Source organism: Falco punctatus (assembly GCF_963210335.1).
Source record: "Falco punctatus genome assembly, chromosome: 13".
Classification (NCBI taxonomy): domain Eukaryota; kingdom Metazoa; phylum Chordata; class Aves; order Falconiformes; family Falconidae; genus Falco; species Falco punctatus.
The window spans coordinates 2,693,112-2,709,478 of NC_137593.1; the positions used below are offsets into that span (position 1 = coordinate 2,693,112).

General features: G+C 52.6%; 1 protein-coding gene across 2 annotated transcripts in view; it reads left to right on the forward strand.

Annotated features, from left to right (window-relative positions):
- Nucleotides 1–16,367, forward strand: part of LOC308072813 (schwannomin-interacting protein 1) — a gene marked incomplete at its 3' end in the record, with an annotated part of 204,589 nt that overhangs the window by 155,934 nt on the left and 32,288 nt on the right. For both annotated transcript variants that reach the window (XM_080410232.1, XM_080410231.1), the window contains one exon: nt 8,061–8,567. In XM_080410232.1, coding sequence (XP_080266358.1) covers nt 8,061–8,567 — 507 coding nt within the window. The remainder of the gene's footprint in view (nt 1–8,060; nt 8,568–16,367) is intronic.

The following is a 16,367-nucleotide window of genomic DNA, read 5'->3' on the forward strand; positions in this document are numbered from 1 at the left end:
GTTGCCTTTAAATGCACCTTTGTTAAAGCAGTGAGGCAGAATTCACTTCCTACTGATTTCAGCATAATTTCAGTTTAAACATATTCAGGTGGTAATCCTCGCCTTGCTGAAGCAGTGATAAACCCTCTGGTGTGTGTATCAGCACATTTCACAGTATTTGGGAATAAAATTAGTTATCCTGGCTGGCGCCACTTTGGTCTCCTGAATGACAGATCTCAAGAGATTTCAGCCCTTTTCTGTTCTACTATACTAAAATGGTCAAGAAATAATTTTAATTTAAGGGGATTGTTTTCCTTCCTTGCTTTCTCCTTCATAATCCACTGAGAAGCAGAAAGGCATGGTGAGTGCTGCTGAAAACGGAGGCGTGCCCTTTCTTCTTCCTTCCCCACCATTACCTTTTTGAGTATTCCCCAGATGTCAGACTGTGAATTTGTCGTTGAGTTTGGTCAGAGATGCATATAAAAAGAGTTAAATTAGATATGTAAGAGAGGCTGTTTGAAAAGCTCGCCCCTTTTCATCCACTTGGTTCATTCATCCTCCATCCTGCAGCAAATTATTTAGAGGAAAACCAGTTTGGGCAGGACCATCTTCTTTATTCTCCAATTTGTACAAAGGGTGGGAGGCGAGGTGGTCTTCGCAGGTGTGTTAGGACACCAGTAATGGCCATTTGTGCAGCCTTTATACTGTCGCAGCGGCATTGGTGTGGCCATCGTAGACAGCGGCAGCCACAGTCCCCGTGCTGTGAGCCCAGTGGGGTGGAGAAGAGCTACGGGGGGTCTGGGGTCCTCTGGGCCTCGGCGAGGGAAGCCCTGGCAGAGGCTGAGCCATCCCGGCAGCTTTTCTTGCTGCAAGAATTGAATACCAGTATGGGGAACTGGTGCCTGACAGAGCCAAAAAAGATGAAAACAACCTAAGAGGGTATTAGTTCTGAGACACTGCCGTTATCCCTCTCCTCCGCCTCTGTTACCTCCTCTGACAGCAGAGGAGCTTTAATGAGAGCGTAATCACTCAGACTCTTGCTGCCTCGTGTGATTTCCCTCCCCCCTTATCCCCCCTCTAAATTAAGCAAAGGATTAATTTGCTAAATTTAAATAGTTAAACCTGCAAATCCAAACGGCAATGCACAAAAACAATTCCCGCAAAGGTTTTGCTGGCAGCCACGTACACTGCGCTGTGCCGTGGCCCCCAGCTCCCCCAGGGAGGCTGCAGCTGCCCAGGGAGGGATGGAGCTGGCCAGCCCCCATCTCCATGCCCCACCAGGCTGCCGGTGAGTGCCTCATCCTGTTAGTTTTTAAAGGAAATGGCATTATTTTATGTGTTTTGTGTGTTTCGTTTGTTGCTGGAGTCTCGTTGCAGAGTTGCACAGGGCTGGCTGGGAAACATGGAGCCATGCAGCATCCTTGTGCTTCTAAGTCCCAAAGCTAAACCATCAGGATTCTGGCCTATGATAGGGATAACCCGAGTGTGGAGGGACTGCGGGATGTTATCTGTGATTTTTGGAGGGGAGACACCCTTTGATGTATGAATAAGCATTTAGTAAAATCAGTAAAAAAATGTTTGAAATACGAGATGCAGTGCCAGTTTATCTCAAATGCGGCAAGTCAGCAGCACGCAAGGGCATTTGGTTGCTCGAGGTTTTGAAAGTTTGTGAAGGTGCTGAGGACCACACTGCACAGGGCTGGAGCTGTAGCAGCGGTCTGGATGTGCACCCACTCTTCTGAAATATTTATCCCTCTGAAGGGATCACCGAATTTCTGTTCTGATCTGTAGACTGCTTTCAAGCATTTTCATCACGAGGCTCTTCCCCTGCTACTCTCAAGCCAAAGCAATCTCGTTTTCTTCCTTTTCTGGTTTTATTTACTGGTTGTGGATGTATGCTGCCAGCCCCAGGAGTCACGCAGCACTTAAACAGCGCTCAAATGCTCCCTATAACCAAAGCACTGAGCAAAACCCCATCCCAGGCTGCTCCCAGAACAGCAGAAATCCCATGAGGTGGGAAAATCTTACAGGTGAGAACTTGTGGTCAGTAGAATAACAGATAGGGCACGTAAAAAATAATACAAGGCATTGGTGCCTGGCTGCATGGCTGAGCAAGGGACAGCAGAGGCGCGGGTCCTGCCTGCAGCAGCGAGGACAGCTGATGGAGGGAATAGCACCTCTGCCACGGGTGTATTTATAAATGCATTATAGTCATCACTTCTGTATGAGTGATACATTCCTTTTCCCAGCAGCATTTGAGCTTAAATTTGACCTTTTTTCATTCTGCCGCCTACTCTGATGTCTGTGGGAATTATTTTAGAGGCACCAGTCTGCCAAATCGGTTGTATCTGGGACTCTCAGCATCACCTGGGCAAATAGTTAAATAACACCAGCTGCAGCTGAACACAACGAGAGGAATAGTCCAACGTTGCCAAGTCGTGCTTCCATCCTCCTGCAGTTGTCCCTGGCACCTCTGGTAGCTAGTGGTGGGACCTTGGTGCAGCTTGTCCTGCGCTCTCCCATGTGCTGCAAGACATCCATGGGAGGCTGGCACGGCACGGCACGGCATGGCCCATCTCGGGCAGGCAGCAAGCCAGGGCTGTCTTGCACAGGAGTTTGCTAAACCTCTCCAGTAGAGCTCAGAAAGCGTGAGTGGTTCCTCCCAGCACCAACCGGGGGCTAGGCTGGCTGCGGGGGATTAATCAAGCAAAGGGTACTAATAGGAAACAGTGACAGATGTCAAGTGTGTATTGCTCCTATATATAATTTGGCCTTAAAACACAAATTCATGAGTTCCTGTTTGCTTTCGTAATCTTGGAAGGTGTCTGTCACCATGGTATCTGTGTGCTGCAGGCAGGACAGAACAAGGCTCCTCTTCACACCAAAAAAAGCAGGGTTTTTTTTCCTTGGAAATGGTGTAATGCCCATCCTGAGCTGTGGGCAGAAAATGGGGGGGTACACGGGCCGGTGCTGCCGAGGGACACCCTGGATGGAGGCAGCTTGCAGGCTCCCTTCCCTCTTCCTCCTCCCTAGACAGTGCCAGCAAGCTGGGCCATGGCCAGCTGGGTACAGCTGTGGTTCCTGGAACAGGGAACATTTACCAGGGCAGATGTTTTAAAGATGCCTGAGAATTAAGGCGGTGGCGTGAATGAAGCCAGGGACCCTTCTGGCTCCTGCAGGCTTAGGAAGAATAAACCACAGCTATTGCACTTGGCTTACGCTTTAAGCAAAAGTTGGCAGATGCGTTATTTGTAATGAAAGATTAGAATACCTCCACAGCATGTTCAGCAGCAACAGACCCACAAAATGTGTGGAAGAAAACTTCTATAGGAGAGGAGGAATGGGTAAAAAAAAAAGGTCCTGAATACAAATAGCCAGTTCAGGGACCAAGGAATATATTGGCTCTCTGATTTTTGGGGGCCTATGCTCACTTAGGTGTGTGTTGGGGTCCAACATGGACTCCAGGCAAATGCTGACAGCCTTTCTCCTGCCCGTAGGATGACAAAAACCAGAAATACTTACAGAGTGGTTGTCCTATGAAAAGGAAATGTGCATTGATCTCAGTGCAGTTCTTTTCCTCTTTAGGGGTAGTGGGAAGCATAAATTCTTCGTGTTCAAAGGAAACGATGCTTTCCTGTGCTATCTTGGGGCAGGTGGGTCCACATTTCCCCAGCAAGTCCCTGCCTGCATAATGACAGCAGTCAGCTCTGCGTGGAAGTCAATTAAAGAGAAATCCCCTCAGAAACCCCAGCCAGACTTTTACACACAGTTTCTTTGGACTGGTTCTGGGTCTAACCTCGGGCTCTCGGTGGGCTCCACGTTGCACAAGTATGAGCAGCAAACCCATTCACTATGAGGAACACCATCCAGTTTCAGCTGAAAGTACCCAGAGGCTGCAGTTCTGTCCTTTTCCCTTGAAACGCAGCCCAAACTGAACTAGCCCACCTGGAGAGCATCTGGCTGGGGCTCCTCTAGGAGAGGGGAGACTAAATGGACAAGCTGGCAGGAAAGCCAGACTTTCAAAGCTGGGAAAAATCCAAACTTTTTGAAAAGTCACAATCCAAAGCATTTGGTTAAGAAAATATCAGATCAAATGTCATCATTCGCTACTGACTGTGCTCAAAGCCATCACTAGCTGGCTGCCTTGGGTATCCGAGGACTGACTGATGCCAGGGACTCACCGGTTTTCTGGTGGGGCAGGTGGGCTTTGTGGCCCTCTGCTCCCATCTCACCGCCTGCATCGGGCAGCACGTCCTGTGCGGGGCTGCTTAGGGTTCGGGAGCTCAGGAGGGTGCTGAGCAGTGGGGGAGGTGAGGACCCAGCCGGAGGAGGTGTTCTCATACTTAGGGAGTTGGATGATGTCTGTGAAGGCCAGGAGAAGGAGGCAGCTTCAGGGGGGTTGTGACTTCCCTGCTTGCCTGCCTTCCTTCCCTGACCCAAAAGCTTCTGCAATTTAGCACAAGAGAAAGAGAAAGAACATAAAATGCATTTTAGAATGGGGTTAGTATAGTGCCAAAATGGTAAAAAGAAATAAATCTAATAGCTTATGATAATATGCAAACTGGCTTTTAAAACAGCACTGCATTCATCCCATGAAAATAATAAGTATCTTATTTTTGATATATTTCTGTTTCAGAATAAACTCAACATGCCTTACTTGTACTAAAACCTTCTTTACACTGAATAAAATAACTGTAAAGCATGTTCTTTCATCTACAAGGGCTTGTGTTCACACTCTTCACCCTTAAAAATTCAAATGAATTTCAAGTTTTTCATTGCATTGGAGAAGCAACCTATTTCATGTGGGCTTGTAAATGAGATAAATTACATATGTGTTTTGAATAACAATATCTGGTTTCTTCTTGTGAATGGTCGAGTGGAAATATACTCTCCACATATAATTAGAAATGTAGAGGGCTTAGCACAAGATTAAAAATGATCGTATCTGTCTGCTATGAAGAAAAGTAAAAAAAAAAAAAAAAAAAGAGAAAAACTTAGAAAATCATCAGACACGTGTATTCTTGTTAACCTCATGAGAGAACACCGTCGTGTGAAGACAGGGCAGCGGGCAGGCTGTTGCAAGGTCTGGCAGTGTGGAGAAGCAGGGCCGGGGAGGCAACCGAGCCAGCCGCGTTGGCTGAACGGTGCTCACCGTGGCTGGAAAAGCCTTGTTGCACCCAGAACCGGCACGTTTGCAGTGGGAGGTGGCTGCCACCCACAACGTGCCCCTCTGGGCATCACGGGCTGGTGCTGCACTGGGAAATTCGATGTACTACAGAGGAGGGGAGCTCTCATCTTCCACGAGATGTTATCAATGCTCTCCTTGCATTGAAGAAATCTTCCGAATCGATCAGGTTGTCGTGGTGTAACCCCGGCTGGCAACTCGGCCCCGCTCAGCTGCTCGCTCGCTCCCCCGCAGTGGGATGGGGGGGAGAATCGGGAGGGTAACAGTGAGAAAACTGGTGGCTGAGATAAAGGCAGTTCAATAGCTGAAGCAAAGGCCGAGTGCGCAAGCAAAGCAACCCAAGGAATTCTGTCGCCGCTTCCCACGGGTGGGCAGGTCTTTATGTACATCCCCAGCAGAGCCGGGCTCTGCGTGGAACGGGCGCTGGGAAGGCAAAGGCCACCACTCCCAGCGTCCCCCCTTCCTCCTTCTCCCCCAGCTGTACGTGCTGAGCGTGACGCCATGTGGTCTGGGGTACCCTGGGGTCAGGGGGGTCAGCTGTCCCGGCCGGGTCCCCCCAGCTCCCGGCGCCCCCCAGCCCGCTCGCCGTGGGGTGGGGTGAGGAGCAGCAGAGCCCTGGGCTCTGTGTGAGCGCTGCTCAGCAGGGACTGAGCATCCCGGGGTTATCGACGGTGTGCCCGCCACAAACCCCAGACACGGCCAGTGCCGGCCGCCGTGAAGAAAATTAACTGTACCCCAGCCCAAAGCAGCACACAGGCACACCATGAGCTCCTATAAATAAAGCTTTCCACAGCTTGTGACTGCCAGACTGGAGACAATGAGGCAGCTCCTCCGCTTCGCTCAGCAGATATTTGCTTTTTAGGGTGGTGGCGACACTAAAATAGACTCAAATAAAGAATTGCGCCCTGCAAAGTATGTCAAATGCCATCCTCCTCCTAAACTTATAGGTGTGCAACTGGTAAAAACTTTTGCCAATATAATCCTTTTCCAGCATCGAGGCTTAACTCTTTGCTTCCTGTCATTTGTTGGAATTATCTTTAAAACTGCATTTTACACGGTAACTGATTTTATAAGTCCCAACCACAAGTGCCAGGAGCCTGGGAGGCAAGCAGGGACCGAGCGGGGAGGAGGGATGCAGCCCTGAACATGGATACTCTTGGTTAACATGAGAGTAACTTGGGATAATCTGTGCTGGTAACCTGGAGAGCACCTGGTAGAGACACTTAACCAGAGAGGTTAATATCACCTTGGCCAAATAAGCTGTACTGCTGTTCACCGTGTGTCATACTCCTGTTTTATCCTTCCAAGCTGTGGATAGGAGCCAGGGTCACTGGCCCCACGGGGCACGCTTAGCTGAGCAAAAAGCAGGTGTCTCCATGCCACCTAAACCAGTTCAGCCCAAGTCTGCCCCAGCTCCCGGCAGGTTACACAAATCTCCTTTCTGTCTGCGTTGTGCCGTTGCGTTTTTGGTACCCTGCACGGGTTCCTGGGACTGAAGTCATGGCCCTCCATGGCACTCGGGCACTGCTACCAAAGAGATGGGGGTTAAATAAGTCTCGCAGGTCGGCAGCGTAGGCATGGCCTCCAGTGCGGCTCTGCCACTCCTTGGGATGAACAGCTGCGTAGCGAGGAGTTCAAAAGCCACCACGGGAGTTAACTGGCTGCAGATGTTCCCTCCTTCCTCCCTTTTACCCCCTTTGGGTGAAGCGACAAACCAGGCTGGACCACCGGCATGCAGACATGGTATGGAGCAGGAAACCGTAGAGGAGGGGACCCCCAGTACTGCCACGCCAGACCCCTGCCCCCCCCCGGGTGTCTGTGCCACAGACACGCTCTGGCGTGTGTACCACTGCTTGGTATCACCCCGCCACCCCACCCCACCGGACAGCTCTAAACCCCGCGCAACCTTGAGGATGCGTTTCTTACATAGTTTTCCTATTTCTGCCAAAAAATAAACACTCAATCCAATTAAATGGTTGAATTTAATTAAGACTAGTTGCTGGCTCTCCCTCTGCCAGACCCCAGGGCTGCGGGAATACATCCCCAATATTCTCCTTAGTCCCTGTATCTGCTGGCCTGGGTCTGTAGGGACCTGCCAGCTGGATGCTGCCGTGTCTCCCAAAGACCGTTCCGGGGGTGCTCTGCCACATGATTAATGCTCCCCATTTCGGCCACGCAGCCTGGAAAGCTCTTCTTCAAATGGATTTGGGAATGGGAACATTTGCACGTTAAACTTGGCTTCAGTGACCCAGAATATATCAAGTAAATTAGGGTTTTTAGCTTTTTTTTTTTTTAGCAGTTATTTATAGGCCCCTCTTAACTAGTTATGTTGAAATTAATGCCAAAAAAGAAAAGGAAAGAAACGGGAGAGTGCGGGAAGCGGCGATGCGCCACGCGTGCCCGTGTGCACCCTGGGGGTGGCACTGGGGGTGGCACTGGTGGTGGCACTGGTAACGAGTGACCGAGCCCACGCGAAGCCCCACGCGAAGCCGGGCCCCCCGAGCCCGGCGCAGAGCGATGGCGCAAGGCGCCCTCCCGGCCACCGGCGCTTCTCCCGGCAGAGCCACGCGGGGAGCCCGGGGCAGGCGCTGCGCACCCTGCCCGCAGGCAGCGGGGCGGGGGCTGCGGGCGCCACGGCGGCTGTTCCCGGCCCCCCCGAGCGCCGCCCCCCGCCCGCTCCTCCCGCTGCCGCCCGCGGAGGGCGCTGCGCGCGCGGGGCCGCCTCCTCCCCGCCCCGGCCCGGGGCCGCCCCGCGGCGGCTGCAGCGGCGGCTCCGGTGCTGCGGGGGCGGCCCCGGCGAGGCGGGCGGCCCGCCCCGGGCCGGCGGTTCCCGTGCCCGGCGGGCAGGGCCGGGTCCCGGTTTGTCTGACGGGCGCCTCTCGCTTCTCTCCGGCAGGACTCCCGGGAGGATGGGATGGATTTAGGGAGCGACGCCGGCAGCAGCCGCTCCAGCTCGGAGTCCAACTCCAGCAAAGCCACGCCGTGCTCGGAGGGCAAGTCCTCGCCGTCCCCCAGCAGCCTGGACCTGGCGGCGCTGGAGGACTCGGAGGAGGAGGAGGAGGAGGACGGGGGCTACCTGCCCTCCCCGCCGGCGCGCCGGCCGCCGCCGCGCTGCCCCGCCGGCGATGCCCGCTGCCGCGCCGCGCCCGCCCGCCGGAGCGGCTCCCCCGCCGCCGCCGCGCCCCGCCGCCCCGCCGCCTCCCGCCCGCGGCCGCCCCAGCCCCAGCGCCCGCCGCCGGTACCCCCGCAGGAGCGGCGGGCGGCGGGCGGGCGGCGGGGCGGCGGGGCGCAGCCCCCTCGGGAGCCGCAGCCGCCGGCTATGGACTGGGCGGCCCTGGAGAGGCACCTGGCCGGGCTGCAGTGCCGGGAGCAGGAGCGGGGCCAGCGGGCCAGCCCCGCCTCGGTGAGTCCCGGGGCCGGGAGGGCGGAGGACCGGGCGGGCGGGCGGCGGGCGCGGCTGCCCACGGGGCGGTGACTCGCTGCTCGGCCGCGGCCGTGCCGGGGGAGCCGGGCTCGGCGCGGGGGGATCGCGGTGGGGATGCCCCCCCCACCTCCCGGGACCGGCACCCGGTGGCGCTGGGGCGGCGTGGGGTCGCGCTGAGGAGGGGTACGCGCCCCCCAGCCCGGTGCGGCGGTGCCTGCAGGAAGCGGGGGGCCGGAGGAGGTACAACTTTCCCGGGGCATCTCCGGGGGGCGGCAGCGGGGACGGGCAGCGGCTGGTTCCGGCGCCCGGTGGGGGCGAGGTGCCTCCGCCAGCGCTGAGCCGGCTCCAGGGGTGTTTTTCCCTGCAAAAACTGAGGAAGAGCCGCCTTCCCGCTGGCTGGGGACACTGGCGGCGCAGTGGGGGGTGTTCTCCTTGCGGAAGGGAGGATGACAACCTGCTGTCGGCCAAGACGAAGCCTCAAAACGTGTTTTTACAGAAAACCCTGTAAATTGTTACGCGGCTGCATCATTTGCAGAGTGTTTTAGGAATTGCCCGTAACTTCAGAGATGCCAGGCGCAGCCATGGGCAGCTGAGCAGGCGCTGCACGCGTGACACCATGCCGGCAGAGACTTCCATCACATATGAATTAAAAGGAATCTACAAAATCTCCCAATACCGCTGCAGGAGCCCTCGGATGTGATGACACACATGATGAGAGATGTGTGCCTCGCCACCATGCCCTGCGGCCTTGCTGCTGGAGCACTTCATTTTTTTTAAATGATTTTTTTCCCTTTTTTTTAAGGCATTCCATCCCTTGACTTCCTGTGAAGTCATCTGGCTCAGGGAGGTGGGGATTTCCCCCTAAATCCTCGAGTTACACCTAATCGGAGAGAAATCTCGGTGGGTGCTGGATATGATAAATAAGCTGATAGAGGAGTGGGGCAGCTGCTGTGCAGGAGGCTTTTTCCAAAGCCTGAACACTGTAGCCTCAGTGCCCTGAGGAACCAACAGGTAACATCCCTAATTACAGTCATTTGTGCAGAAACTCAGCTTAAAAAAAAAAAGGGGGGGGGGGGGGGGAAAGCAACTCATTTTTGTGGTTTGGGAGCTTATTGCTTCAGCGTTATCTGATAAACTCCTGCTGCCCAAGCTGCTGGCAGCATCAGCAGTGCTGGAAACTCCTTGCCTCCAGGTGTGTGCTTAACGAGGTGAGGTATCACCAAAGGAATTTTGCCTCTTCACCTCTGTAAGGATTTTCCTCCTCCATCCTTCTGTTCCCTCGTGCAAGCACAAAGGCACTGGAAGGCATTCACGGCTGCTTCACGCCCTGGCTTGTCCTGCCCAGAGTCAAGGTTTACAGCGTGTGCTTGCAGCCTGAGCACTCCTCGGCAGCATGTGGAGCCAGCTAGAACCGCGATGGCCACCCAGATCTGGGCATCAGGGAGCCCAGTGCCTTCTGAGCATCTCCCCATGGGTAGGGCTGAGCTGCCAGTTCCGCTCTGCAAACATGAGTTTTTCAGTGTATGTGGCCCTGGAGAGACCTTCCTCAGCCCTTCACCCAGCCAGTGGTCCCAGAGGCACCTGAACAAGGAGCTTTCCCAGTCTCGTCTTTGCTGCTTCGATGCCCGGATTCCCCTTCCCCTGACACAGAGGGAGGAGGAGGAGAAGGTGTTCCAGCTCTGCTCCCTCCATTGCCTGCCTGGGGCAGAGGGAAGGGGCTGTTGGCAGCAGCCCAGGCCCTGCTGGGCAGGGGCATTGCCCCCCCCCACACACACCCCACCCTGCCAGCTGGGAGGTGTTTGATGTGGCTGTAGCACCCAGGCTTATGCCCCATCAGCTGCAGGGACTCAGTACCTTGAAGGCTAACTAAAACCAGATTGAAGAGAAGAATCTCCTTTTATGTTCGGGTTTGTTTTTTTTCTCCTGCCCTTGACATTTTCCTGTGGTTTGGTATCTTGTTATTTATAACAAAACCTTGCCTTGCCCTACTGGAAGCTCAAGTGTTTGTAAACATGAAAATCATTAAGTGAAACCAGCCAGGAAGTAACTACAGAGAAACGGACTAGCCTGCTCCAACTGCTAGCAGAATATGTTAGAAAAAGGAGAATTTCAGCGCTATAGGCCTTGACTGGTGTAGTCTAAAATGATCTTGTCACCAGGGATGTGGTGTGATAGCAGCTGTTGCTGTGAGGGGAAGCATTTCTTGGGCTGGTTTGTGTTATCAGGAATCCAGTGTAGATGTTCTATTAAAGAATATAAAATCCTGAGCGAATGCTGTGAGATTAGAGGAACAGAGTTCTTTCTGCTGTTGGTACCTGTATTTAATTGCTTTTTATCGTGCTGCAAGAGAAGGCAGGAGAGAGGCCACTGCTCTGGGGACTGCTCGCCGTCGGGTCAGATGTGCTGGGTGCTGGGAGAAGAACCCTGCCCACTCCATCCCTGCCTCCTGTCCCTGGCTGGCAGCATCTGAAGCTGGTTTCAGGAGTTTCTGGTGATTGCAAGCCAGCAGTGACCTGTGCTGAATCCCTGCAGAGGGATGTTGGTCAGGCTGGAGTCCCAGGAGAAGAGGAAATTCACGGTTCTAAGGAAATACGTGGGTTTAGGAGGTTTCCTAGGCAAGGAACATCTGGGCTGAAATGCAAGGAGTGCTCAGGAGGGCTGCAGCTGGGCTAAGAATATTTAAGCTGAAGAGGGACCTTCGGCCACCTCTGTACATGCAGAGATCTGCCCCAGGTTGCTGGGAAGGTTGGAAAAAGAGAATATTAATTACATGGGAATGGCTGTTATCTCGCTTCCAGATGTGATTGCACAACACAAAGGAGACATGAGGGGCAAGGCTGGTTCCTCAGGTTGCATACAGGGTTGAGAAGCTCCTACCGGGGGAGCGTTTGGAAGAGGCTGGTGACTTCTGCTCAGCATCAGCAGCCCTGTTAAGTGATGCTGGTGAGAGAGCACAGGACCAGCCGGGCTGGGTGGTGCTGGGCTGCAGGTCTGTCTGTCCTGGCCATGCCGTGGCCATGGGCAGGTTGTTCTCAAGGTGTGGGCTTGCTGTAATACCACCCAGGTCCCTAATGCCGCATCAGCATGGTGGCTCTGCGAGGGCTCGCATGGGCCAGGTACCCATGGGAAGATGATGTCTAGAAATGCAGGCTGTTTCCTCCTTTCTTCCCCAAATGAGGGTGAAATGACTGTTTCTGGAGCTGTGGGTCAGCCGAGCTGCCTGCAAGCCTGCTCTGGCACGTACAGACCCAATGAGTTGCGTTACATGGCTCTTGAGTCTGCCCGGCATCTACCTAAGAGAAGAAATGACATCTTTTCTGAAGGCAGTTGATGCTTAAAAGGTTCATTTAAAAGGTGCTTGGACCAATCTCATCACCCAGCTGCATGAAGCCTGCCCCCTCCCCTCTCTTTTTTTTTCCCCCCTTTGCTCAACTCCTGGCTGTATCCAAAGCGGTAACAAATGTGCCGTGAGATGATTTATGGTGCTTAGGAGCTGTTGAGGTGCTTGGGAAGCAACGGTGCTCTGCTTGCCTTTTCACTAATGGCTCTAATAAAATCCAAATCACCATTAATGGTTTTAATATTCTTTCCATTGCATCTCCGAGGATGGTAATTACAATCAATAGGATGTATTTTCTGAAAATAATATCTGCAAATTCCGTCGTCAATTTAAAAAAAAAAACCAAACGCTTGCAGGAGAGGAAATGGCACAGCCAGCCGACTCACCCTCGCAAAGAGACTTGGGTGCCTGTGACAGTCTGGAGATGAATGACACTACCGAATGAATTTTGCTGTCCACAAAGCAGGCTTATCGCAGGCAGTGGTGATAAAAGCTCATCCCTGCGGCCTCCAGGACTTCTGCAGAAGCCTTCTGCATGGGTGAGGGTGTGCTGGAGTCTGGATTTTCCCTTCTCATCGCTAAAATATTCCTGCATACACTGTGGAGACAGACAGACACCGGTTAGCTGGTGCCTTTGGCAGGACCTGTAACACATCGCGCATCAGCACCGGCTGCCCAGGCACGTCACAGCCTCAGGCATGGGGGCTCGTGCGTTTTCAGTGTGTTAGGAAGTTAAATTTGTTTTCTTCTGACTTGTTTGATCCTTGAGGCTGTCTTAGTGGAGGTGGGCAGGGTGCTCCTGCTTTGCTCAGAGCTGTGTTTGATGGGCGGCCAGCTGCCCACGGGGGTCTGCAGACCCCTTTGGGGGGGACCTGGAAAGGTGGCGAAGAAGAGCCGGAGGCAGTGGTGGCAGTCATAAACCTGCTGCGTGTAGGTTGGAAAAGTTTCAGGTCTGCATTTGAAAACGGCTGGAAAACCCTGCAAAGGGCTTAAAGGGCTAACAGGAGGTGCCAAAAGCTGTAGGATGGAAGTTATCGCAGACCGTGTTAATACCCGTTTCTTCTGCCTGTGGCTTTATAGGTGTCTCCTCTCATGGCTGCTGAAAATTTGAAATAAATTCAAAGTATATATTACAGCGTGGGGTGGAATCTTTAAACAATGTAATAATTGGCCATGGGCAGGGGTCTGGTATTGACCGAGCAGTAGGGCAGCTCTGGAGAGAGAGCTGGGTCAGAGCAGCTGTGGTGGAAGGAGAAATGTGTAGACCAGAGAAATGGAGTGAGCAGCGGTGCTCCTGCACCCAACGGGCACTTCTTAAAGCCCTGCAAGAGTGTGGGTGTAGCAGGGCTGTCGGGAACAGGGGCCGGGACCAAGCGCAGAGCCCTGGTGTTGCTGTTGCAGAGCTTTGGTCTGCCTCGGCGTGTTGTCCCTACAGGCATTTAGGGAGCAAATATTTGCTTGAAGATTGACAGCGAGTTTGTTCCCGCTTAAAATAAGTAATAATTGCCTGATTGAGCTTGCTTAAAGTGTTACGTTCTTCATCCCTAGATGATGTTCGATCTTGTCTTGGCTGCAAGTGTTGGGAGAGAGAAGTAACAGCCAGGGGTTTAATGCCTGAAAGCAATTTTCCCCAGACAAGAACTGTCAGTGCATTAACTTCTGGCACACTGATTTTCAAAATCAAACTTCTACCTTGCAGGAAATTGTATTTCTGTCATTCCTGCAGCGCAGAGGTCCAGCAAGACCTTCTCTCTCCACCTGACAGCTCTTTTACCTATTCGATTTGACCATTTAACTCTTCAGCAGGCTACTGAAGAAAGTCAAGTCATGATGAGAGAGGTTCTTTGGGGCAGTTCATTTGTTTTAAGGCTTAGCTGACATGAAAATCAAACCTTTTAGCTGTGGAAAATCACTGCAATTTCACTCAAACCAGGGGTCTGTGCCTGCTTTGTGCCGGTGCCCCTGGGTGTGCGGGACCTGCGGGGAATATTGCAGCGGGCGATGCATCACTGCCGCATTCTGCTGTGGGTGAATCAAAGCAGCACCGTACTTTGGCCGTTTTCCACCCAGCTCAAAGGTTAGATGAGGCTGGCAAGATATTAATGATTCTGCCAAAGTGTGCAATGTCATTAAGCTAAGAAAACATCTATAGGTACTCTAAAGTGCTTGTTGCTTGAAGAGCATTGGTAATTATATGGATTGGAAAGATGTATGTTTGCTGCTTCTGAAACTCGGCCAGGCAAAATGCTCGCAATTAATAATCTGGAGCAAAAACTTTATCTCCATTGCTGCTGCAGAGCCTTTCATTAAACAGAGTGCTAAATACATGGGGTGACAGCATACGGATTCTTTTTTGATGAATGATTCTCCTTTATTCGAGTATTACTATTCTGTGAATGCCTCTGTGTGATGGACCCCGGTGAGCTGGCAGTGCTTCCCAGTCGATTGGTGAGTGGTTTGTATGGGGTGTGGAAATTGCCAAAAAAAGCTGAGAACGCTGGGTGGTTCTAACACTAATTGTGTTGCAGGCAACGGTAAATCTCCCTTGACTGTACTTGTGTGCAGTACTGAAGGGCGCTATTCGTGATTGCTGACTGTATAAGGCCAATAAGTATGTTTTAAAAGAGTATTCTTGGTACTGGCTATCTTAAGTAGCAAATGCTAAGGGTTTCTGAAACGAGAGGCGAGCCTATATGCAAGTCAAAATTCTGATTGTCTCAGAACATCATTTTGCTTGTGTGATCTTGAAATGATGGGATTCTGCAGTCTGGAGCCCTGTACCCCTCTCCTGCTGCACCTTGACTAATACCTTTAAATTCCCACTTAAGCCTAAGTGAGTATCTGGGGTTGAAATCGCAGTGGGCAGCAGGAACGCTTATTTGACAGGATAATAATTATGTACTTATGTATCTGTTGCTTGCACGTTGGGTGTGATAAATGCAAGGTAGTGGGTTTTTAATTCTCAGAATTGACCTGTGCTGTGTAAAACCTGTTATTTTTGCTGCTGTTATGTTGGACAGACAGCAGTTACTGCGGTTGCGCTCTGCCTGGCAGTGGAGTAGGATGGGGTGTCTGTAACACCTGGCGCTATGGCAAATAACGGTGTATGCGGAGAGAGAAATTATAGGCAGAGGGTGTTTAAAAACCATGTGAAAAGTGTTTATTCAGTGCAACTCAAACCACGTTACAGATCTACTGAGGAGCACTCGAAAGCCGGGCTAGCTCCATCCCAGCAGCGACTGCCAGAGCTGCTGCTTGACAAAGCTTTTCAGGAATGAGGATTAAACTCACCAGGCCCTCAAACTCTCGCGGGCACTTAGAAAGGTAATAAAATGCAGCAAGCAGAAAGCGATAGGGTTGAAGTCTAACCAGGCGGAGGTTGCCTTAGGAGCTGGGATGGCCAGCAGGGATTTGCTAAGCACGGAGCAGCCCCTGCTGCCCCGCCGGCGTCAGCCCCTGCACGGCAGACGGGTGGGCGAGTGGTCCTGGGTCCGGCACGGAGCGATCCCTGCCTTTTCAGGGATCCTGCATCTGTAGGGCAGGGCTGCCCTCAGCTGCAAAGGTAATGGTCACGGTCGTTCCACAGGGACCTCAGGCACGTCTGCTGAAGCTCCTTATTTAAATGTTTAAAATAATACTCCAAATACTCCCAAAACCTTACCAAATGTGTTTAGGTGCACAGCAGAATTGGCTTAGCGGTGATATGGACAGCAAGAATTGTTGAGATTTATTTCCTTATTTCTCTCTGCCTGGATTTAAAGCAGTTTTGCACTAATGGCTGCGAGTCGGAAAACCAAGTGCAACACTTGTTTATTTTTTTTAAAGTTTGTGTAGAAACTGGAAAGGCAAGAACTGGGTTTTGGCTGCATTCAGGGCGTCATTTTTCCTACTCCTAACAGAAAAAAAAAAAAAAAAATCGGTAAAATGAATGTCCGTGGTGGAAAACTGGGTCCCTGTCTCCTGCAGAGGTAGGTGGGCTTGGAGCACCTAAGCCAGGCAGTGCTCCTGCAATAACTTGGTATTGTAAACAGCATCTAGAGAGAGATTTTCCAGGCAAAACCAATCTGCTTCATGCTGTGCTTTAGATAACTCCTCAGTGCTCATGTACCATCGATACAAGTCACTCCGGAGCAGCGATGCTGCCTGAGGCTGGTGTGCACCGGAGCCCGGTCCTGCCCTCCCCGCGCATTTTAAGCACTGCTGCATCTCCTCCTGTAGTGAAGATAGGTGTGCTGTTCTCCAGCATAACTTGTGCTGTCGGGGCAAGGAGCACCCCAACTGTCAGTGCCTGTAGGACAGGGAGCGGTAGGAGCGAGCGGGGGATGCTCACTGGGGTGGGCAGGCAGAGCCATGGTGCTCTTGCACCGCTGTGCTGGGGCGTGGGCGGGCAGCTTGGGGTGTATTGGCACACCCCAGCGTGGGTTTGGTTTGGAAGGGAT